General features: G+C 37.0%; 1 protein-coding gene across 1 annotated transcript in view; it reads left to right on the forward strand.

Annotated features, from left to right (window-relative positions):
• LOC131852352 (laminin subunit alpha-1) overlaps positions 1-26,391 on the forward strand; it is a 239,529-nt gene that overhangs the window by 185,936 nt on the left and 27,202 nt on the right. The window contains exons 18-25 of the mRNA XM_059203020.1: positions 10,199-10,305; positions 18,447-18,618; positions 19,220-19,381; positions 20,589-20,773; positions 21,340-21,540; positions 22,171-22,419; positions 23,541-23,719; positions 24,315-24,576. Of these exons, the coding sequence (XP_059059003.1) occupies positions 10,199-10,305; positions 18,447-18,618; positions 19,220-19,381; positions 20,589-20,773; positions 21,340-21,540; positions 22,171-22,419; positions 23,541-23,719; positions 24,315-24,576 (1,517 nt within the window). The remainder of the gene's footprint in view (positions 1-10,198; positions 10,306-18,446; positions 18,619-19,219; positions 19,382-20,588; positions 20,774-21,339; positions 21,541-22,170; positions 22,420-23,540; positions 23,720-24,314; positions 24,577-26,391) is intronic.

The raw sequence follows: 26,391 nt of genomic DNA on the forward strand, positions 1-26,391 counted from the left end.
AAAAAATATTACCATGTAATTGACACACATATATATATATGTATATATATGTGTGTAAGATTAAGATTGACTGAATACTCTAACTCTCTCTCTTATTTATTGTAAAAGTCTGTGGTCAAATTGGGTGTTTTAAAATATTCATAAAAATACATTATATCAATAAAAAAAACATTACACATCTACCATATTCACGCAAAAACTGCTCAACGGATTTTGATGAAATATATCAGTACTATAGCTTATACATCAGAATAACATACAGGCTATAAATTTCACGAGGGTGAAATCGCGAGCACAACTAGTATTGTATATATATGTACAACTTTATATGAATCATATTACCATCATACAATTGGATATTTTAACGCTTAACTACTATATACTAGGTACATTTTATAATCACGAGCTTTATAAACAAACAGAGCTTTGCCACAGAGCCTTTTTGTAAACATTCCATTGTTTCACATTAAGTTCATTGTCCCAAACGTACAGTCATCTGCATATAAATTCTACAGCCCAGAGTTCAAGAGTTGAAAGTAAAAATTGTAGCTACAAAATTCAATATAATGACACAATAAGAAAAATATAATAAAATGTAATCTATCCAAATAAATAAAATGTATTTGTCTGTTTGTAATTTCTTTGAGACAAACAGATTATCACTAAAACATATGCGGTACTTACATAAAAAAATTGCCTGTCTGTTTGTTCTGCTAATCTAGAAATGGCTGGTATATTATTATATATAAACACGCAAGTACAAATCTTTTATATATATTTATGTGTGGTACTCACAAAGAACTGAAAGGTTGTGTTGACCACGATGTCGCCAATTGACATTACCTCTGAGTACCCCATCTGGAATAACAGTCGTTATATATTAAATTAAATTAAATTATGTATTATTTTAGTACATTTACCTCTATATTAAAAAAAAATGTATTAACTTAAAGAGGGAAAAAGCTGATATATGTTTTTTATACTCACTAAAAACTTCAAGGAAGGCAGACTCAGAGTAAACCGTAATTGTTTAACACAATTTACTACACCACATACATTATACTATCTAATATATACATATTAGAAGGCACTACAATAAAACACACAAATATTTACATTGCGTATATTCGTCACCGCCGTGACCAAAAAAGTGACCAAAAAAGTGACCAAAAAAATTACCAAAAAAGCGACCAAAAAAGTGACCAAAAAAGCGATCAAAAAAGCGATCAAAAAAGCGATCAAAAAAGCGATCAAAAAAGCGATCAAATAAGCGACCAAAAAAGCGACCAAAAAAAATTAATAGAATTCCAGTACATGGGTTGGGACAAAAGTCAAACCTTAGCGCGTTCAATTTTTCCACTAGCGCCATCTAGTATCATAGATAAGAAACACTTATAAATTAAACAGTAATATTCTCTCGTATCGTATTAACATAATGTAAAATCATTAATTTAAGTAATAAAACCCTAGATATAGTATTATAATTATGTCTCTCTCTCTAAGTTTATACCTGTACAGTTTTTAGATTACAACTTGAATTTTATTAATATTTATTTGACTTTCTCTGCGATATCTCTGATAATGTTAATCAGTATTAGTTTCACAACCACTTCTATATCCTACACTATGTTGGACTCGGCACTTGTAAAACAAACGTCAAGTACACTGGTCTTAATTCTATAGACTGCAGCTATAAACTAAAATAAAATAATAATAATACATTTTTATTCATTTCTATTAATACTCATGAATATAAATGTTTGTGCCGTGCGAGGAATCGAATCCGCAACCATTGGTCGCAAAGCGGTGTTCTAGACCGCTAGACCACCGAGGTCGTCAAATATTACTAATATCAGATAATATATGTTTGCAGTTTATCATCTTTTAATTGACTATAGCAATCAATAGTCAATTAAAATCACTCACTCTCCGCCATAACGGTCCACCTACGCGTAAAACAGAAACGCTCGTAGTGTTTATAAAATAAACACTACGCGCCACATAAATTAATATAAATAAGGAGTTAATGGTACAATTAAATTATAATATTAAGTTAATAAGATGATAAAATAATAATAAAGTATGTTTAATTAATATATAACATCTATGCATTATACTTAATTTATTATCTGTGCTTTTTCGTCATCAGTTTATTATTTGGTCTCATAACCTGTACAAATATGAAGAAATTTAAAAGTCTACTAAGCTGTACGGTTTAAGTATCTTTGCCTATTCCATTATTGAAAAAAGAGATGGACGAATGTGAGGAAAAAATATTTATGGTATTTGTTCTTGTTCAATTTTTCCCATTTCAGGGAATAGCAAAAGGACCCAACCGATACAGCTATTGGCTTCGTTAGTATCTATGACATTTCGTCATCTGTCACAGTGGCAATGCATATGCACTACTAAATTTGAAAATGGAACCCAATTCTATATCTATTTTTTTTAGACAGAGATTAAAAATGGCGGCAACTTATTGACAGTCAGCCATGGGTTACTTAGAGCATATTTTATTTTTTTTTGAACTGCGTAACCATATTTCTTTAATATGCAAGCAATGATTACATATATTCAATTTTGGTTCAAATCTCATAAGGCCGTTGCCAAATCTTATAAAACGTGACGTTTATTACTCTGTGGTCCCTTATTATACTGATTGTGGAATATGCTAATATTTAATTAATAATTTCGAAGAACTCGGGCCATCAACACTTTTTAGAAATACAAACGTGCATATATGTAAATAGACCGCCGTAATAGACGCGTAGCTTCCTGTAGTAGTACTTACCATAAATATTTTATAAGTACCATATTAAATAAGCTGTTTAACTATTCTTTAAACGTACAAACTTAGAAGCAATTTGTGATATGTGATACTTACAATTGTGGTTTCAAAGATCTTTTTGTATTTTTTATTAAGCTCAAATTTCGACTAGTAATTATAATTATATTACAGTTCACAGTAAAGCAAACTTCGACGCCTGCATTTCTTTAGTCCATTGTTTGATTTTCGTGCACAATAAAGCATTGTTCATTTTAAAATTATTATTAGTTATTGTGTATTTCTGCTGAGCCAATGTCATTATACACCGTAAAAACTCCAATGAATATTAAACGCGAGAGGGCGTTTAAATTGGCAAATTGTTATTGTACAGAAACGCGTCGTGGTCAATTTGAGAGTCGATTCGAGATTGGGTCGAGTTCAATCAGTAAAAAAATAACGTAATATTTATGGTAGTGTAACATAAATATTACGTTATTTTTTCAAAGTTATCGGATGAATTTCGATTTCAAGAATTTTGTTAACTGTACATAAATATTTTATTAGGTACTGGAAATAAGCTTATATTCGTTGTGACGGTATGGGTAAGTAGTAATAGTTTCGCGAAATGATATATGTAGTTATAACTGATGAATATATTAGAGAAACAAGATATGCAGTGTAAAACATAAAATTGTATTCTGTTTAAACAACCGTTACTAAGTAACTGACATTTATTTCTTTTTCGGTATATTAGATTATAAACCTCAATACCGCCCCTTAATCTTATACACGAAACTTATACAATTATTTGGACAACCCTAAGTCCTTAACAAATTTCTCATGTTTAACTATACAAAGAGGCTTAGTTAAAAGATCTGCAATCATTTGGTCCGTTGGCAAGAAATTAATTTTTATATGACCATTGCCTACCGCCTCCCGGACGAAATGATGACGCATGTCTATATGCTTAGTCCTAGCATGGAACATACTATTTTCAGTTAGTTTTATTGTAGACTGATTATCATTAAATATAATTATATTATTAATTTGACTTGATATTAAACATTCATTGAGAAAAGTTTTAATGAACATTGCCTCTTTACAAGCATCTGAGACTGACATATACTCCGCCTCTGTACTAGATAAAGCGACAGTCCGCTGTTTTCTACTTTCCCAACAAGTAATAACTTCACCAAATTTGAACATAAATCCTGTTTCTTCATCAATATCCTTTGATATTTCGAATAATGATAACAATGTAGAGCAAATTTCTGATACTTCTGGAAGTTTATAAAATTACATATATTCAAAACATCTGTTAAATCATTTTTACTGAACAAAGTCTCACTAAAACTCACTAAACGATTACTTGAATGACGGGCGTGCATGGCAATAATAGTTCATGCACGGGATTTTCACTTGATGTTAGATACACCTACACCTACTCAAATAAACAATGTAAAAAAACTGGTTTTTAAAAAAAATATGTTGTGTTTCTTGCAAGTTTTTCTAAATTGAATGTGTATACTGAACTGGACGGTAGGGAAAATATATATTTATACAAAAATTTGACGTTCTTAAGCGGCTAAAATATCCTATATCACCATTATAGAAGGTTATAACGGTAGTTAGGTTTCCAGACTGGGTGTTTGTGGTCTCACACTTGCTAATTGTAGCGGAATTAAACAATAATATAAACACTCATTCATTCATAATTTAAGACTCTTGTCGGTGGAGCTCCCGCCACCTTCCACGATCTTCTATCAGTCCCTTTAGCTGTTGATACGACACGACTCTATATTAAATGTATTAAAATGTAATGGATGTAATTAAAATTTAAAATGGCAATATGTACATATAGTTACAATAGAGTAAGCCGTAAATATTTAATATAATATAATATAAAATATAAATATTTTTCGTTCTGGAACGTAAATATTTACGGCAAAATTTCGATTGTAACTACCTTGCTATCCCTTGGGTGAAAGACGCAAGGTCTCTGAATAGTCTCCGAATACTGAAGAATACCTATATACTAGATAATGTTATTGGAGACACTCACATGATTAAATATAGTAAAATGTAGTTGCAAAATTTTGCCGTAAATATTTACGTTCCATAGCGGAACGTATATATTTACGGCAAAATTTTGATTCAAACTATTGCTGTTGCCCTAAGGTGAGGGGAGAGGCAAGGTCTCTGAATAGAATGAGAACGAATACTGAAAAATACCTACATACTAGCTAATGATATACTAGATAATGTTATTGGGTTCACTCACATGATTAAATATAGTAAAATGTAGTTGTAATTAAAATTTATAACGTCAATATGTACATACTGTAACAATAGAGTAAGTCTTAAATATTTACGTTCCGCTTTGGAACGTAAATATTTACGGCAAAATTATGATTGAAAGTATTGCTGTCGCCCTTGGGTGAGGGGAGAGGCAAGGTCTCTGAATAGAATAAGAACGAATACTGAAAAATACCTACATACTAAGTGATATACTTGATAATGGATTAACTCGTATTATTCATACAGTAAAATATAGTTGTAATTAAAATTAATATTTAATGTGTACATACTGTAACAATAGAGCAAACCGTAAATATTTACGTTCCGCTCTGGAATGTAAATATTTACGGCATAATATTGGATTGAAAGTATTGGTGTCGCCTTTGGTTGGTGGGAGAGGCAAAGTCTCTGTATAGAATAAGAACGAATACTGAAAAATACCTACATACTAAGTGATATACTTGATAATGGATTAACTCGTATTATTCATACAGTAAAATATAGTTGTAATTAAAATTAATATTTAATGTGTACATACTGTAACAATAGAGCAAACCGTAAATATTTACGTTCCGCTCTGGAATGTAAATATTTACGGCATAATTTCGATTAAAAGTATTGCTGTCGCTCTAGGGTGGGGGGAGAGGCAAAGTCTCTGAATAGAATAAGAACGAATACTGAAAAATATCCACATACTATTACTACAAAATATTTACATTATCAAGTATACTAATGATATACTTGATAATGGATTAATATAGTAAAATATAGTTGTAATTAAAATTAAAATTTAATGTGTACATACTGTAACAATAGAGTAAACCGTAAATATTTACGCTCTGGAACCTAAAAATACCTACATACTAGGTAATGATACCGAATACATCCACGTTATTAAATGTGGTATAATGTAGGTGTAATTAAAATTTAAAATGTCAATTACTACTGCAACATTTTACATCATTGGCGACTGCTTTTAGCGTACTCGCTCACTTAGTGATAAATAACGTGATCATAAGTTGGCGCGCCACTTTACGATTCGCTTTGTCAATAACCGACGGCGGTGCTTGGTGTACCGCCGGCTTTAATGTCAGATAACTTAGATCGCTCGGTGTAAGGCTGCCCACAGACGTGGCGATTGAACGAATGAAAACTTTCGCAGCAGTGTTTATCTTTGAAGAACGTAATAAGTAGTTTCTTATGAAATGAAACACAATAACCGATAGCGATTTTTGATGTATCGCTCGGTTTATGTCAGATAACTTAGATCGCTCCGTGTAAGGCTGCCCGCAGACGTGGCGATTCAACGAATGAAAACTTTCGCAGCAGTGTTTATCTTTTAAGGACGTAACAAGTTGTTTGTTATGAAATGAAATACAACAACCGATAGCGGTGTTTGATGTCCCGCTCGGTTAATGTCAGATAACTTAGATCGCTCCGTGTAAGGCTGCCCGCAGACGTGGCGATTGAACGAATGAAAACTTTCGCAGCAGTGTTTATCTTTTAAGGACGTAATAAGTTGTTTCTTATGATATGAAACACAATAACCGATGGCGGTGTTTGATGTACCGCTCGGTTAATGTCAGATAACTTAGATCGCTCCGTGTAAGGCTGCCCGCAGACGTGGCGACTGAACGAATGAAAACTTTCGCAGCAGTGTTTATCTTTTAAGGACGTAATAAGTAGTTTCTTATGAAATAAAATACAATAACCGATAGCGATTTTTGATGTACCGCTCGGTTTAATGTCAGATAACTTAGATCGCTCCGTGTAAGGCTGCCCGCAGACGTGGCGATTGAACGAATGAAAACTTTCGCAGCAGTGTTTGTCTTTTAAGGACGTAATAAGTTGTTTCTTATGATATGAAACACAATAACCGATGGCGGTGTTTGATGTACCGCCCGCTTTAATGTCAGATAACTTAGATCGTGTAGGCTGTCCGCAAACATGGCAATTAAATAAATGAAAACTTTAGCAGCAAAGTGTTTATCTTTTAAGGACAACGTAATAAGTTGTTTCTTATGAAATGAAACACAATAACCGATAGCGGTGTTTGATGTACCGCTCGGTTAATGTCAGATAACTTAGATCGCTCCGTGTAAGGCTGCCCGCAGACGTGGCGATTGAACGAATGAAAACTTTCGCAGCAGTGTTTATCTTTTAAGGACGTAATAAGTTGTTTCATATGATATGAAACACAATAACCGATGGCGGTGTTTGATGTACCGTTCGGTTTAATGTCAGATAACTTAGATCGCTCCGTGTAAGGCTGCCCGCAGACGTGGCGATTGAACGAATGAAAACTTTCGCAGCAGTGTTTATCTTTGAAGAACGTAATAAGTTGTTTCTTATCAAATGAAACACAATAACCGATGGCGATTTTTGATGTATCGCTCGGTTTAATGTCAGATAACTTAGATCGCTCCGTGTAAGGCTGCCCGCAGACGTGGCGATTGAACGAATGAAAACTTTCGCAGCAGTGTTTATCTTTGAAGTACGTAATAAGTAGTTTGTTATGAAATGAAATACAACAACCGATAGCGGTGTTTGATGTCCCGCTCGGTTAATGTCAGATAACTTAGATCGCTCCGTGTAAGGCTGCCCGCAGACGTGGCGATTGAACGAATGAAAACTTTCGCAGCAGTGTTTATCTTTTAAGGACGTAATAAGTTGTTTCTTATGATATGAAACACAATAACCGATGGCGGTGTTTGATGTACCGCTCGGTTAATGTCAGATAACTTAGATCGCTCCGTGTAAGGCTGCCCGCAGACGTGGCGATTGAACGAATGAAAACTTTCGCAGCAGTGTTTGTCTTTTAAGGACGTAATAAGTTGTTTCTTATGATATGAAACACAATAACCGACGGCGGTGTTTGATGTACCGCTCGGTTTAATGTCAGATAACTTAGATCGCTCCGTGTAAGGCTGCCCGCAGACGTGACGACTAAACGAATGAAAACTTTCGCAGCAGTGTTTATCTTTTAAGGACGTAATAAGTTGTTTCTTATGATATGAAACACAATAACCGACGGCGGTGTTTGATGTACCGCTCGGTTAATGTCAGATAACTTAGATCGCTCCGTGTAAGGCTGCCCGCAGACGTGGCGACTGAACGAATGAAAACTTTCGCAGCAGTGTTTATCTTTTAAGGACGTAATAAGTAGGTTCTTATGAAATGAAACACAATAACCGATAGCGGTGTTTGATGTACCGCTCGGTTAATGTCAGATAACTTAGATCGCTCCGTGTAAGGCTGCCCGCAGACGTGGCGATTGAACGAATGAAAACTTTAGCAGCAAAGTGTTTATCTTTTAAGGACAACGTAATAAGTTGTTTCTTATTAAATGAAACATAATAATCGACAGCTTAGATCGTGTAAGGCTGTCCGCAAACATGGCGATTAAAAAATTGAGAATTTTACTGCATATACCTACAGAAAAGATAAGTTACTATAACTTATCTTTTCTGTTTGTTGTCCCAAACTTTGATACGGATATCAAATCCACTAAAAACTTAAAAAGTAATGTTGTGTATAACTAAATTAAGATAACTACCCTGGAATTTAATGACCGGAATAGTTATTATTATTAAAAAAAAACTTTGATACGAAAATTTTATGGTATAAGTTATATTTATACGTCTATATATGATCGTTTATCGATAGCTAGATAGATAGATAAGTTCTTTATTCAACAATTACAAACACATAGCATACATGAGATACATTTTATAAATAGATATAAAGTTTACAAATTAAATAATACAGAAATATACAAACTAAAATAAAAATGCAGGTGGCTTTATGTGTCGCAATGAATTGTATTAATCTATAATATATAAAGCTGCATTACTGATACAGCTACATCAGAATACGAGATAGGGTGAACTCACTGCCCCTCTGAGATGTAAACCATTTTGTCTTGTATATTACTTTTAAATAAATACAAGACAAAATAAATTACTTTTAAGCAGTAATTTTATTGGTTTTTATTTAAGACAAATAAAGATGTTTATTATTATTATTTATATTGTCCATATGATGTTCTTATATGAAACTGCTTCAGAAAATATCACCATCATCCACAATACAATTATCCTAACGATATGAATTCACATTCTAATTCAAGTCGTGTAATCTGTGAACGGCCATATTTTAAGCTTTTTAACCGCGCCTTGATATGAAAACCGGCAGAAAATTTATTGTCCATAAACAACATTTGTAAGTTAGCATAATAGATGTAGTAATTCACGTTTAAACATTTGCAGATTAAGTTGTTTATGATAATAAAAAAATGTTTACTTGTGCAAATAGGTTTAAATAGTTTTTTTATTGATTGGTGGGCATTATTTCTTTACTGTGTAAATTAGTGCTAGTTGGTACTTTATATTCACACATTTTGATTTTAAAATGTAGAGTGATAGTTTCTTGCTCGTTCTTTTTGTGAAGAGACAGCTTCCCGAATTAGCAGTAGATTATAAGAAGTATAACTTTACCTCAGAAGTGCTTAAATTAAGTTTATTTTAATAAAGGATTTTCTTTTCTATTCTGCATTGTTTGATGTCTTTCGTGGTATAGCGGTTTAGCACACCGCTTTACGTCCCATGGTCGCGGGTTCGATTCCTCGCACAAACATTGTATTCATGAGTATAATTATTTGTATCGGTCTGGGTGTTTTCTATCTAAATATATATAACTCAAAGGTGACTGACATAGTGATCTATCAACGCACAGCGCAAACCACTGGACGGATCGGGTTGAAATTTGGCATGCAAGTACCTGTTATGACGTAGGCATCCTCTAAGAAAGGATTTTGATTAATTCTACCCCCAAGGGGATAAAATAGGGGATGAAAGTTTGTATGAAACTTTGTCAATTTTGTCGATTTTGCATGCAAAGCTACTATGACATAGGCATCCCCATAGACAGGATTTTGATAAATTCCACCCCTAAGGGGATAAATAAACGCGAGCGAAGCCGCCGCCAAGCTAATGTACAATATGTATGTATTTCAGAAAAAAAAATATTTCTATGTATCAATTACTTAGTACTCATAACACAATCTTTAGCTACCTTAACTAGGGACTAGAGGGCGCTGTGTGAATTGTCCTGAGATTATTATTATTGTTCCAGGTTGTAATTGCTCCAAGTTGGGCGCCGAGAGCAACGTGTGTGACATACGGACCGGACAGTGTCGGTGCAGGCAGCACGTGACAGGCCGCGCTTGCGACACCTGCGAGGTAATTGTTTTTTTAAGCGAAACTTCTATATAAATAAATAAATAAAAATCCTAATACACCTCGTATTAAAATGTTTATTTATTTATTACTAGCTGTCCCCTCGACTTCATCCACGTGGAATTTTATTTTATTTTTCTAAAATAAAAGTAGCCTAAGTTACTCCTTATTACATCAGCTACCTGCCAATAAATGTCCCGTCAAAATCGGTCGAGCTATTTTAGAGATTAACCGGAACAAACAGACAGACAGACAAAAATTGTAAAAAATGTTATTTTGGTGTATGTACAGTATCTATATTCATATGCATGTAGTAAAAAACGGTTATTTCAATATTACAAACAGACACTCCAACTTTATTTATATGTATAGATGTATAGATTAAAACTTTAATGCACTAATGCACACATAAAGATGTATATGGCAGACTTAACATCTTAAGCCATTTTCTCCCAGTCCACCACAAAATTCTCTGTTGCCCGAGAATTTTGTGGGCAAAAAAATCTTAATCGAATAATATTCTAAATCATATGTAAATTTTTTAAATGCATTTAAAAAAATGTACATTCATTCATTCATAATTTAAGAGCTACACTCTTGTCGGTGGAGCTCTTGCCACAAAAAAATGTACAATTAATTTAAAATATTTTTCAATCACGGACAACCCTCATCACTTAGGTATATGAAAAATAGATAGTAACCGATTCTCAGATTTACTGAATATGCATATAAAATTTTATAAAAATCGATCAAGCCGTTTCGGAGGAGTATGGGAATTAACATTGTGAAACGAGAATTTTATATATAAGACTAGCTACTCGCCCCGGCTTCGCCCGGGTGTACATGTATTATACATATGAACCTTCCTCTTGAATCACTCTATCTATAAAAAAAACCGCTTCAAAATCCGTTGCGTAGTTTTAAAGATTTAAACATATATAACGACGGACAGACAGCGACAGCGACTTTGTTTTATACTATGTAATGATGAACTTTATGCTTCTTTCAATATAACAAATCCATCTTTTTATATCTTATCCTAATCTTAATAATAATATTATAAATGCGAAAGTATTTAAGTACGAATGTTTGTTACTCTTTCACGCAAAAGTTTTTTACTGAACAGATTTTGTTGGAACTTTGCAGTAATATAGCTTAGGCATCAATATTTTTTTATTTTTTTTATTGGGTTGTTTGGGCTATTGTCAGATGTGTAGCACCTGTAGCACTGCGACCTACATAGATCTATTGTGCTCGCCCTTTTCAGAGTTCGCTACCTAGACCCTTCAGGGACAAGAATTGAAGGATATTCATAGGAGCGATCGTTTTTATCTCCTCGGGAAAGAGTGTAAACTTTCCAAAGGAGATATTTCGTTTATGCATGAGTGTGCTAGGCATCAGAATAACGTATAGGCTATATTTTTTTTTTATTGAAATTTAACGCAGATGAAACAGCTAATAGAAAATATAAACTTGTAAAAAAACACTGAAATTGGTTTATATGTGCATTACTTTTTACAATAACACGTTTTAGCTGTAATCAGGCGATTTGATACCTCGTGGGAAAAGAATGTGAATCGCGTCGTATCATTACGATTTTTTCGTCAGCGCATATCATACAGGGTGTTCCATAATTACTTTGAACTGAAAAGATAAATAAATATAAAACTATGTACGGTTTGAATAACTTGTTTCTTGCATGGTAATCTATATAAAAGGGGAATTATTTTAAAAAAATCACTTCATCCAAATGTGCTCCGTTTCGTTCTTCACATACTTGTAAACGATGACTAAAATTTTCCATCACTAATAATAATCTCAGGACAATTTCACAGCGCTCTCTAGACCCAAGTTAAATATATATTTTTCAAATACATAGATATTTTTTGTTTCGTATACATATTATACATAGCGAACACCCAGACCGATACAAACAGTCATACTCCTGAATACAAATGTTCGTATCGTGCGAGGAATCGAACCCGCAACCATCGGAAGCCATTACTGCACGGCAAGCTCTGTAATTCGACTTTTAAATTTCAAAGGACTTATTGGACACCCTGTATAAGCTCATAATTGGCGCCGCAACAACAATTTGTTCCGTTCTCAAAAATAAGGCACGTAAATTATGACTTACCTTCCCACTAACTAAAATGCCTCGGTGACATTTGCAAGCTATAAACTCGGAATGGGGGTACCAGAGCGGTATTCATGAGCGGTTATAATATCAACTAGCTGTACCCGCGACTTCGTCCGAGTGGAATTTAACTTTACTTTTCTAAAATAAAAGAATTTATTCTAAAAAAAAAGTAGGCTTTACTTCTTATAACATCAGTTACCTGCCAAAAAAGTCATATTGATATAAAACGGCGGGTAGTTGTACACTTAAAATATCTCTCTTCAAATTTTATATTAATTTAATTGTTTTTATTAACTAAAATAATATTATCTCACCTTAAGTGCATTGTTTATTGTCTAAAGATTAATATAAAGTGTTAGCATATCTTTACATGTATTAAATAACCAAATATCTGCATAATCCTGCCGGCCAGTCTCATTTTTGTCACAACACTTAACACTTTGGAGATGGCGAACTTTGCTGACTTGGCCTCTACACAGAAGACATTGGAGAACACACTTCTTAAGATGATGGCGAGTTTTGAAGGTAAACTCCAGGCTATTACTCCTCAAACAACGGATACACTCACAATTGCTCAATTGTCCAATGAATTTAATGAATTTAAGATCTATACTCATGAAGTCTTGGGTCTTCTTCGTCAGCAAATAGCATACTTGATCCAAACAACCGATGAAATAGAGATGAGACACAGACGGAAGTATCTTCTACTTGGCGGAGTTCCAGAGAGTGGCGATGACTTGGCCTCTGTGATTGCCACTATCTGCAAGGATCACCTCAAGCTACCCGATGTCCAAGCCTCTGACATTTCTAGTTGTCATCGCCTAGGTACGGCGATTGAGGGCCGTTGTAGACCCATTATATTCCGTACCATTAATCCTGCTCTCAGTTCATTAATTTGGAAAAGCAAGACTAAATTGAAGGGGACCATGCTTGTTGTTTCCGAATTCTTGACTCGACGGAGGCAGGAATTGTTCCTCGAGGCCCGGAAGCGGTTAGGTATGAGAAACGTTTGGACGCTAAGCGGTAATATATACACTAAAGATCCGTCTGGCGGTCACCGCCGCATTAACAACATTGATGATTTGGACGCTATAATTCCCAAATCCAGCGAGCCCACATCGTCTAAATTGCCGGATCCAGCTTCCCAGTCAGCTCAGCGAGTCCATAAGGTTTCTGGATACTCAAGAACTCGTCGTGGTATGCGGGTCAAGCATTAGTGTTAAGTAGTTGGAATTTAGTATTATCCGGTCAATTTCAATGTTATATAGCAATCACTACTGCGTAATTTTATTTTAGTTTCACCCTCATATTTGTGATTTTACTCGTTTACTTTAATTATTAGTATTATAATAACTTGACTTCTATGTTTACACCTGCATATAATCTGTGTAATGTGTCAAGTGACAGCTGTCAGATGACACTTTCTCCGATTACTTTATTCTGATTGTCAAATATTAATTTTCTTTTTCTATACGCGATTTCACTCAACATTATTCTACGTAGTGATTGTTGACTTAGATTTTTTTATTTTTTTTGTACAATATTAGTAATTCTATCTAATTGTTGTACATGTTGATTGGATATATGTATTTTTTTTTTTTTTTTTATTGTTAACAGACGGCCGGCGGGCTCTAGCAGAGACTAAATAATATTATTAGTTGTATTTTTATATATTATTTTTTTTATTTTTATTTTTATATTACTTTAGTATTATTAATATTTATTTATTGATTTATGCAATCAACAAATAGTTTTTTTTTTTTTTATTTATAAAAAAAAGAACTTCGTATGTCTGATGACGATTCTTTTTTTCTGCATTAGATGACTCAAATCCCTCAATCCAGTCGCCGAATATTTCTTTAAATGAATCTCTTTCTTCCCTTCTCTATGACGAATTTCAGCGTTTCCCTTTTAGCCTCAATATTTGTCACCTGAATGCCCAAAGCATTCCTCAACATCACGGTGAACTTTTTAACATGCTTTACAACATTAATGTTGATGTTATTTTAATTTCTGAAAGTTGGCTCAAACCATCTATGCCGTCCTCCAATTACAGTCTCCCAGGGTTCGTTATGATTCGTAATGACCGCTTGGAGAAACGAGGCGGTGGTGTTGCAATTTACTTGCGGACTTCTTTTAAATACGAAGTACTGGCTTCTTCCCCCATCTCCGCTAACGCTGAATTTTTATTTATTTGTACTTATGTCAAGGGGACCAAAATCGTTCTAGGTGTTATTTATTGTCCCCCATCTCTAGATTACTTTCAGGAATTGGAAACAATTCTTGAATCCATTATGTCCGAGCACACTCACCATATAATCATGGGTGATTTTAATACTGACCTCATCCGTGATACAGCAAATTCCCGTAAACTAGGTCATATTGTTAACTCAGTAGGGTTAACTTTGTTACCGACTGGGCCCACTCATACCAACATAGACTATCCTGATAGTTGGATTGACCACATTTATATTTCCTCTCCCGATTCCGTTCTCAATCATGGTCAAGTTCCGGCACCAGGTATATCTCGCCATGACATAATATATGTTACTTATAACGTGAATAAAGTTAAACGTAAACCCGTAATTAAAGAAATACGCAATTTAGCTAGGATTGATATGGAGGCACTAGGAAAAGATATTCAATCGGTTAATTGGGACTGTGTTACTGAAGCTCCTACTGTCAGTGCGAAGCTCTCCAACTTCAACACTTGCATCCACCAGCTTTACATCAAACATGCTCCATCGCATGGTATAAAACTAAGAAAACCGCCCGCCCCTTGGATCACGAGAGGCGTTCGCATGGCGATGAAGGGACGCAATCAGGCGTTTTGTAAGTTTAAGAGGAATCGCACTGACGAGAACTGGTCGTCATTCAAAACGGCTCGTAATCGGTGTAATTACATGGTAAGAGCAGCCAAACGCCAATATATTCATTCGAATTTGCTTAATGCTTCGCCGGCTAATTCTTGGAAGTTCCTCAAGTCGCTCGGTTTGTGCAAACAAACCAGCGATACTGTCCCACTCTTTTCACTAGATGATCTTAATAGACATTTCTCTTCTCCCTTACCGCTAAGTGCTTCTATCAAAAAAGCCACTTTGGAGGAAATTGCTTCCTGGCCTAGCTTATGCTCGGATATGTTCTCTTTTACTGCTGTGACCGTCGAGGAGATCCGTAAGATTATATCATCCATCAAATCCAACTGTGTTGGTGTTGATGATGTGAGTAGAATCATGATTATTCTCATACTTGAACATGTACTTCCTTTGATCACTCACATTGTTAACTGCTCTTTACTTTCTAGTACCTTCCCTTCTATCTGGTTAAATGCTTTCGTCCTTCCACTTCCTAAGGTATCATCTCCCACTCTTCTCAAGGACTTTCGGCCCATTTCTATTCTGCCCTACCTCTCTAAAATTCTGGAAGCGGCAGCTCACAAACAGCTTTCTAATTTCATTTTTGGAAACAAACTTGTGAGCCCCTTTCAATCTGGATTCCGTCTTGGGCATAGCACCGCTACAGCACTTCTCAAAGTGACTGAAGATGTGAGAGAGGGCATGGAAAGTTCCAAAGTTACCATCCTTATATTAATTGATTTCTCAAACGCTTTCAATACAGTCGACCATGACGTCCTTCTTGCATTACTCTCTCATCTTGGGGTCTCCTCCGCGGCCGTTAGTTGGTTCCGTTCTTATATTGAGGGTCGCCGGCAGGCTGTTCGCTATGACCAAGCTCTATCTGACTGGTGCGAATTGGTCGCTGGTGTCCCTCAAGGCGGTATATTGTCTCCGTTATTATTTTCTATTTTTATTAACTTCCTCACTAATGATCTCAAGTGCTCTTACCATCTTTACGCAGACGATTTACAGCTGTACTATCAAATTGCAGTAGAAAGAATATCTGAAGCTGTAAGTCGGTTAAACGATGCTCTTGCCTACATTGAGGACTGGGCGGTTAGGTTCGGGGTGACTGTCAATCCTAGCAAATGCCAAGCAATCATTTTGGGAAGCTCGAGACAACTCGGCAAAACGAACCTGACGTCTGTTCCTCCGATAATTTTTAATAAAATGTCTATTCCTTACTGCACGCATGTCAAAGACCTTGGCCTCACGATTGATACCACCCTTAGCTGGAATAATCACGTCAATGAGGTCAGTCGTAAAGTTACGTACACCTTGCGCAATTTATACCGGTTTAAAAATTCACATTCAAATCCAAATTACGCAAACACCTTTCCCAGAACTAGTGTAGGCTCCTGTTATCCTTGTAGTATTATTCCTCCACCCAACCACCTCTATGTATCTGAATTTCCCTGTTGATTTGTATAAATTTATAATTGTATGTGTATTTGTATGTATGTGTGTAGGTACGTACGTGTATGTAGTTATATTTATATATGTATAATTATTTATTCATATTATGTATTATAGTTTATAAGTATATTCGCATATGTATTTATATTTAATCATATTAAAGTGATCTTCTTATTATTTTATTTTTTTTAGATTAGAATTTCAATTTGTTAATGCACCGCCAACATGAATCTCTGTTTGCCCAATGGTTGACTGGGAGAAAATGCCTCGAGGTGTTAAGTCCGCCATGTGTACCTTTATTTATGTATTTGTGCATTAAAGTTTTAATAAATAAATAAATAAAAAATAAAAAAGTCCCGTCGAAATCGGCCCAGTCATTTAAGAGATTAGCCGTAACAAACAGACAGACAGACAGACAGACAAAAATTGTAAAAAAATATTATTTCGGTGTATATAACGTATTTGTATTCATATGAATCTAGTAAAAACTTTACTTTTCTAAAATGAAAGAATTTTCCAAAATAAAAGTAGTCTAAGTTACTCCTTATAACATCACTTTGGTACCTGTCAAAAAATCTGTTCGAAATCAGTCTAGTCATTTAAGAGATTAGCCGTAACAAACAGACAGACAGACAAAAATTGTAAAAAATGTTATTTCGGTGTATATAACGTATTTATATTCATATGAATCTAGTAAAAAAAACGGTTGTTTCAATATTACAAACAGACACTCCAATATTATATATATGTATAGATAATTGGCCGCTGTTTATTCAGTTAAATGTCACTGAGACAGGCCCTGATTTATAGATGTGGGGCACTAGTTACGGATTACCAAGAGGTCCCGTTGTTTGATACCCTAGAGATATGTCAGTTTCATCTTTTCATTCAAATTCAAAATAACTTTATTCATGTAGGTCTATTACAGACTCTTATGATATGTCAAAACTACCGTCAGTTCCGAATTACATTAATTACATTAATAGTTTAACTGAAGCTAGTAATTCGTTTTACGGATACTGCGTAAGGTTTACCAAAGTCTGTCTTAAATCTACCTGAAAACATTCAAATTTCGTATGAAACAATTTCTTTGTATGAAAAAGCTATTTATAAAATTGCTAAGTTTGGAAATAATAACAATGGTTTTGTAGAAAAAGTACTTCAAATGCATAGTGTGGACAATAGTATCTGATTGCACAAAGAATGAGCGAGTAGAGGTTTCAGGTTGATTGTCGCATGCCACTTGTGATGAAATTAAAAAAAAACATTTATTTAAAATTGCATCTCCTAAATTTCTTGCTTATTCTTCTTATTATAATGTCTGCTTTAATAATAATAATCTCAGAACAATTCACACAGCGCCACCTAGACCCAAGTTAAGCTAGCTAAAGCTTATGTTATGGGTACTAGACAACTGATACAATTACATAGATTTATTTTTTTCCTATATACGTACATATTATACATAGAAAATACCCAGACCGTTCCAAACATACTCATGAATACAAACGTTTATCCCGTGCGAGGAATCGAACCCGCGACCATCGAACGTAAAGTGGTGTGCTAAACCGCTAGACCACCGAGGTCGTCGATTATATATCCAGAACTGGTGAAATTAAACTCACTTTACGAGCAAGTGTGTTGAAAAAGATTTTGTTACTTCTTTCTAATGATTGCTTTTCCGTATGTAGATAGGTTACTGGGGCCTGCAGCAGGGTGGATGTCGGCGGTGCGAGTGCGGCGCGGGGGCGGCCGCCTGCGACCCAGTCACGGGGATGTGCGCGTGCGCAACCGGCGTCGGTGGAGCGCAGTGTGACCACTGCCTGCCCGGCTATTACGGATTCAGACCTGCGGGGTGCTTACGTAAGTTATATAATTACAATTTAAAATTCTTTATTTGTGTAAAGTACAGGTAAAAGATAATCACCTTCCAGCAATGGTATTTCTGAACCGATACGATATTGAAACCTTCAAGAAAAGAGCTTATTCCTTTTTAAAAGGCCGACAACTTACTTGCAATTCCCCTGGTGTTGCGGCGGTAATCACTTACCATCAGGTAAGCCGCATGCTCGTTTGTCCCCTGTGTTATAAAAAAAGCGTTAGAATAAAAACCATTTTCACTGTCTTCAACAACAACAACAAGCTTACAAATATGTGATCTAACTACATCTTTATAAGATTGCATATATAATTATTCTTTGGCAACCAGAAAATATACATTTAAAACTATTAAGTACAAAGTTTTTTTAATTTATTTGAATAAGTGTTATTTCTATTAATAACTGAAGTTGTGGCTGATTAAGACTGCTGATATACAGTCGTTCGTATCTCCGATAGGTGCGGAACTGACTGACTATTATTTTATTATTAAAAACTAGGTAGAAGTTTTTAGGAAACTATCTGATAACATAAATAAAATTTAGCAATTAAACTGACAATTTAAAAATTATTATTGAATTCCCAGCATGTCCGAAGTGCTCGGACGGCAAGGTGTGCTCCCCGGACACCGGACAGTGCGTGTGTCCGCCTCGCTCGCGGGGCCCCGGTTGCCGGCAGTGCGCGCCCGGATACTGGTCCAAACAAAACGGCTGTCAGCCCTGTCGATGCGGCGCTGGTGCTATATTCAGTAAGTCTTCAAAGTATATATGTATATATATTTTTATGGATGACAATGGAATTGTGCACCCGTCTGCGCTAACGGTTTACGCTGGTGGGGCACTAGTGGAGGATGAAGAAATGAGCCTGAGGTTAGGTCAGTTAGCCTATCGTGACAAATTCGCCAATATTTCAATGATCATGTCCTTATACTCTACTCATTGTTATAATTCGCCGAAGTTTATTTAAGACTCACAGGCCAGGAACAGGTCAAGGTAACCGATCAATGTCTTCTCGGTTCAATACTTCGAAAAACTGGTTAAGATTATTTTGCTCAAAACACTATACAGGAGACGAGAATTATTGGATAAAATCATGTATTTTGCCATAGCAATGGCCTTTAAAATATATTTCAATAAACTTTGTCTTTATATAGATAGCTCGCAGAATAATCAGTATTTGGTATATGGCCAGGTAGCGACCTGCAATGGCCCTCTAGGAAATTGCTTAATAAACTGCGAACCCAGATGGGCCGCTGCAGGTACAATACGTTGGTGAGACTTGCGACTGCGGAACATCATCCCAGACTATGGCTCAGCCATTGTCCTGTCCTTTGTGCTATTGCTGAGCTGAAGACAACGACGTCCACCTGCTCTGTGGGAGTGTTCGCTGTATTGCAGCGCGAGGATGGTGATGCTGGACGGCATACGTCGAGGCAACGACGAGGAGGGTCTACTACAAGGATATCGTGTCTACGATGGAGAAGTTTAGACGGCTACGGGAGTTCGCGCATCAGTGGCATAGGAGGCGGAGCAGATCAGAGAGGAAGACTCGCGGAACGGCACCAGGAAACACAGAAGACATTCGGGCGTATTCGGATGAAGATGGAGTGCTGTCCGGCACCGTAGTCACAACTGCTGTTACTGTGGTGTCCACTACTCCATAAAGGGAAGAAAGTGCACTAGGGACAAGGAATGTAGATGAAATCATTTGAAGGGAGTCAAGAGAGATGTGCGAAAGCGCACCTCCTGCGTTTCGGCCAGTATAACCACGAGCTTGGAATGACCATTGGTTGGTAGAAGGGTTTGTCCTATACTTTGTGCCCATCATTCTGCACAAAGGAAGATCTAAAAAATGCAACAGAATTCGCAAAAGTCGTAACATTCTGGGGAAAGTATATTTAGTTGCCATTAAAATGAAAGAAGAAGGCGTATAGCCGAATATTCTATTCGTTGCAGATCAGTGCGACCCGGTATCAGGGCAGTGCAAGTGTCGGCTCGGGTGGACGGGTGTGGGGTGCGAGCGGTGTGCGAATGGCCACTTTGGGCCGCGATGCCGCCCGTGCGACTGCTCCCTTGCCGGCACACGACGCTGCGAGAATGGCACGTGTGGCTGCGACGAGAATGGACGATGTAAATGCAAGGTCAGTTTATTGATACCATCATTATATTATATTATTTGATTGAAATGATCAATTTGTTTTCTTTGTATTTTGTAAATGTATATAATGTTATAAATTTTAACCGGGCAAGCGGTAGATTAAAAAAAATGTTATAACTATTCAAAACTGCTTAAATTGAGTTTATTTGAATAAAATAATTTTCTATTCGATTCTTGTTTTTGTCCTGTACATTTTTTTAGATTAACTATAGGTAGTAAGGTTTATATAATCAAGAGTTTACCTGATTGAAATAATCAAGTTGTTTTCTTTATATTTTGCAACTGCGCACGTAACGTTATTGCACTCAGTATTGCTGTTTAGATAGAATTTAAAACTATTTGATAATGACACTCTGTTCACATATTTCGATAAATTTATGAGGCTTACTATTTCTTCTATTGGCTTACTATTTCTATTCTGTTCTGGACTATTCCGTTCTGATCTGTTCTGTTCTATTCCTCTCCGTCTCGTTTCCTTTCGTTCCATTGCGTTCTGTTCTATTCTATTCTACCGACTAGCACTAATACATAATTACTCATCTTCTGCAGGAAAACGTGGTAGGTGACAAATGCGACCGCTGCCTGGACGGCACGTTCGGACTGTCGGAACACAACCCCGCCGGGTGCACGGCGTGCTTCTGCTTCGGGCGCGCGGCGCACTGCTCGCAGGCGGCGCTCACCAGGTCTGCGCTGCACATGGCCGCGCCGCACCACATCACGCTGCTAAGGGGCGACGACCAAATCACCACGGTCAGCCACCACGTTATTTATCTCTTATACTTAAAAATAGAGGACCTTTCGGCCTCTTGTACTCATCATATTTTTTATCACGTCATAGCTGCAATGTTGATATGAGTGGATACCAAGTGTATCCGGCTCGAAGGACCAAAAATGTAAGGATTGCTCTCTTGGTTGATAGTTATAAAATTATAGTGTTGTTGATAGGTATTGATCACAACACAAATTGGATATAATATTAAAACTCTCAAAAGCATATCAGCCTAGTACTCAGTATCATCGATGACTTAGTCCTCACAGTAGGTTAACCTGTGTTGTGGGTGACTAGTTCCTTTCCCATCGTAATAATAAAGAAAAAGATTATTTTTGTTCATTTTATTTCATTTCATTTCATTACTTTCTAAATAATGAAATAAAAGTAGCCTAATTACTTACTACAGCTATTTCAGAGATTTGCCGGAACAAACAGACAGACAGACAAAAATTGTAAAAAATGTAATTTTGATGTATGTACCGTATTTATATTAATATGCATGTAATAAAAAACGTTTATTTCAATATCACAAACAGACACTGCAATTTTATTTATATGTATAGATAAATCACATTAAAAAAATTAATTAAGTTCATATTGTTTTTCAGATGGACCAGGCGTCTCCCCTGGCTATCCACACGCACTCCCCTGACGCAACCATCTCCTTACCCTGGCCCCCTGTACCGGTGTACGTGGAGCTGGATAAAAGGTTCCTCGGCGACCGCCTCACCTCCTACGGTGGAGAACTGCGGTTCACCGTGGAAGAGGAAGGTGGTGAGGAGTTGCCGCTCGAGACCAGGCGACGATTCCCACTCGTCCTCTTGTATAGCAAAGACATCGTGTTGGAACAATTTGAGGTAACCGTTACGTTCCAAGTTACTATAGATAGAGCATTTTGTAGTAATACTGACTGTACCCGCGAGTTCGATCGCGTGGAATTTAAGAAAAACGTTAATTTATTTTTCTAAAATAAAAGTAGCGTAAGTTACTCTTTATTATATCAGCTACCTGCCAAAAAAAGTCCCGTCAAAATCGGTCCAGCCATTTCAGAGATTAGCCGGAACAAACAGACAGACAAACAAAAATTGTAAAAAATGTTAATTTGATGGATGTACCGTATTTATATTCATATGCATGTAGTAAAAAACGGTAATTACAAGCAGACACTCCAATTTTATTTATATGTATAGATTATTTCGCTTCTTATACAGAAATATCCACATCAGCAGTCGTCTAGACTTACTAAGTGGGTTTATATTGGTTTCTTTAATTCCGCTACAATTACCATGAGTGAGATCAAAAATATTCAGTGCGGAAACTAGACTACCGTTACGATCTTCTCTAATGGTGATCAAATTCCTACCGTCATTGAGTCTACATCCATATTGCGACATATTTCGGCTCTGAAAGAGACATCATCAGGCATTGAATGGAGTTTGGATATAGCTTGGACACTTAGTGTGAACTGTTCGGTGACCAAACAACTTCTAGAGTTACCTCGCTATGTATCTGCTCCAGCCTTAAATTAATAATCCTTTTGTTCACTGTCAAGGGCTATAGCTGATTCAATTCCGTAATTCCCAAAGATTTAGATTCCCAATTATAATGGTATATGGTCAAATTTGTAATACAAGCTCCCTATAATCCCTTGTGGTCGCCACTCGAGGACTTTACTGCCCCAACGGCCATCTGTCCTACGAGCTATGTGCCCTGCCCATTGCCACTTCAGAGTCGCAATTGTTCGGGCTATGTCGGTCACTCTGGTTCTTCTGCGGATCTCCTCATTTCTGGGGTCTCGCTGAAATCCAGAGCTATGTAGGGGCACCTCATTGAGGTTATGCTTATATCAGCAACAGCTGAGGCAGCACCTGTTGCCATTGTTTATTGTTTTTTTTTCTTATTTTTGTGTATACTTGTTAATCTATGAATGTTAGCAATAAAGTTCATTATTTATTTGTTATCGATCTATTATCTCCAGCGTATAGCAGCCAAGAACGGCACGTACTCGGTACGGCTGTACGAGTCGCTGTGGCACGTGCGTGACCGCGGCGGGTTGGCCAGCCGGTCCGCCATCATGGTGGTCCTCGAGAAACTCGACCGGATCCTACTGAGGGTCACCACCAGAGCGCCCACTGCCAGGGACAATGTGCATGCACTGTGAGTATTAGAGCGATAGCTTTATAGTAAGCCATTTACAAACTAACCTTAAGCCAAAATCATAAACTTCATAATCCCCGTCATAAAATAATAACCCCAAGACAATTCACACAGCGCCATCTAGTCCCAAACTAAGCAAAATCTGTACTTTTGGTACAAGACAATTTATAGAACTATCGTAGAGCGATGCGAACTATCTTACTCTTGAATACAAATGTTCGCAGCGTGCGAGAAATTAAACTCGCGACTGTAGTAATTGAAGCAGTATATTTAATTTTTTTTATTGAGGTGTTCGAGGCTATTGTCAGATGCTAAGACCTGCGAGCACTGAGCACTGCAACCTGTATAGATCTATTGCGCTCGCCCTTGTTCAAAGTTCGCTACCTAGACCCGTAAGGTGCAAGAACTGAAGGATATTCCTAGGAACGATGGTTTTTATCTCCTCAGGATATAGTGTATACTTTCCAAAGGAGATATTTCGTTTAAGTATGCGACGGCTACAACCATATAGGATGTGTAGTGGCCTTTCCTAAAGCAATATGCTAATCCGCTACACAACCAAAAGCGTCAAATATAACAATACTTCCCCCAACAGTTTGCTGAACGTTTCAATGGACACAGCCATCCCTGGACTGAGTCGCTCCGAGCCCGCACTGGGCGTGGAGCGTTGCGCATGCAGTTCCGAATTCGCGTCCAACTCGTGCCAGCGGCCAGCGCGAGGGTACTGGCTGCCGCAGATCCGTCAGAACATCCACCTGAGGGACGGCGTCATTATCATCACGCTTGATGGTCAAGCGCAGCCTTGTAACTGCAATGGACGAGCTACCGCCTGCGACCCTGTCACTGGTGACTGTTTGGTAAGATGTATTTTGTATTTATTTGCTTTGAGAGATTTCTTTGTTAATTATGTATAGTGATCCTATTGAAAAGGACAAATATTGTCTCAATTATTAGCCGGCCCGTAACTAACCGTGGTGGTGTCCAGAAAACTGCACTGATGGTACAGGCGCAGCGTGGTGGTTTGACTGCGCAGCGTAGTATCGATCGTATTGTAAAGTTGTTACCAATATTGGCCCAATTATTTGTCGGCCCGTATGTATATATGTGTGGTGGAGTCTACCAAGCAGCACCGATGGTACAGGCGGGGCGCTGTGTGGTATAGAGCAATAATTGTTGTTACCACTATTGGCTCAATTGTTTGCCACCTCGTATGTATATTAGCGAAGTACGCGGCGTAGTATAAAGCAGTAATTGTTAGGTTGTTACCAATATTGGCTCAATTATATACCAGCTCGTTTGTACATGACTGTGGTTCTCCGCAGAACTGCACCTATGGTACGGGCGGAGCGCGGTGTGATATAGAGCAGTAACTGTTAAGTTGCTACCAATATTGGCTCAATTGTTTGCCAGTTCGTATATTCATTAAGGGAGTGCGCAGCGTAGTATAGAGCAGTAATTGTTAAGTAGTTACTAATATTGGCTCAATTATATACCAGCTCGTATGTACATGACTGTGGTTCTCTGCAGAACTGCACCTATGGTACGGGCGGAGCGCGGTGTAATATAGAGCAGTAATTGTTAAGTTGCTACCAATATTGGCTCAATTGTTTGCCAGCTCATTCATTAAGGGAGTGCGCAGCGTAGTATAGAGCAGTAATTGTTAAGTTACTAATATTGGCTCAATTATTTGCCAGCTCGTATGTACATGACTGTGGTTCTCTGCAGAACTGCACCTATGGTACGGGCGGAGCGCTGTGTGATATAGAGCAGTAATTGTTAATTTGCTACCAATATTGGCTCAATTGTTTGCCAGCTCGGATATTCATTAAGGGAGTGCGCAGCGTAGTATAGAGCAGTAATTGTTAAGTAGTTACTAATATTGGCTCAATTATATACCAGCTCTTTTGTACATGACTGTGGTTCTCCGCAGAACTGCACCTATGGTACGGGCGGAGCGCGGTGTGATATAGAGCAGTAACTGTTAAGTTGCTACCAATATTGGCTCAATTGTTTGCCAGCTCGTATATTCATTAAGGGAGTGCGCAGCGTAGTATAGAGCAGTAATTGTTAAGTAGTTACTAATATTGGCTCAATTATTTGCTAGTTCGTAAGTTCTTGGCTGTGGTGGTATCCACAGAACTGCACCGATGGTACGAACAGGGATCGGTGTGGTATGGAGCAGTAATTGTTAAGTTGTTACCAACATTGGCTCAATGTTTGCCACCTCGTATGTATATTAGCGAAGTCCGCGGCGTAGTATAAAGCAGTAATTGTTAAGTTGTTACCAACATTGGCTCAATTGTTTGCCACCTCGTATGTATATTAGCGAAGTGCGCGGCGTAGTATAAAGCAGTAATTGTTAAGTTGTTACCAACATTGGCTCAATATTTGCCACCTCGTATGTATATTAGCGAAGTCCGCGGCGTAGTATAAAGCAGTAATTGTTAAGTTGTTACCAACGTTGGCTCAATGTTTGCCACCTCGTATGTATATTAGCGAAGTCCGCGGCGTAGTATAAAGCAGTATTGTTAAGTTGTTACCAACATTGGCTCAATTGTTTGCCACCTCGTATGTATATTAGGGAAGTCCGCGGCGTAGTATAAAGCAGTAATTGTTAAGTTGTTACCAACATTGGCTCAATGTTTGCCACCTCGTATGTATATTAGCGAAGT

This window comes from Achroia grisella, unplaced genomic scaffold (genome assembly GCF_030625045.1).
Source record: "Achroia grisella isolate CSIRO2021 unplaced genomic scaffold, CSIRO_AGI_Agris_v1 utg842, whole genome shotgun sequence".
Taxonomy (NCBI): Eukaryota; Metazoa; Arthropoda; class Insecta; order Lepidoptera; family Pyralidae; genus Achroia; species Achroia grisella.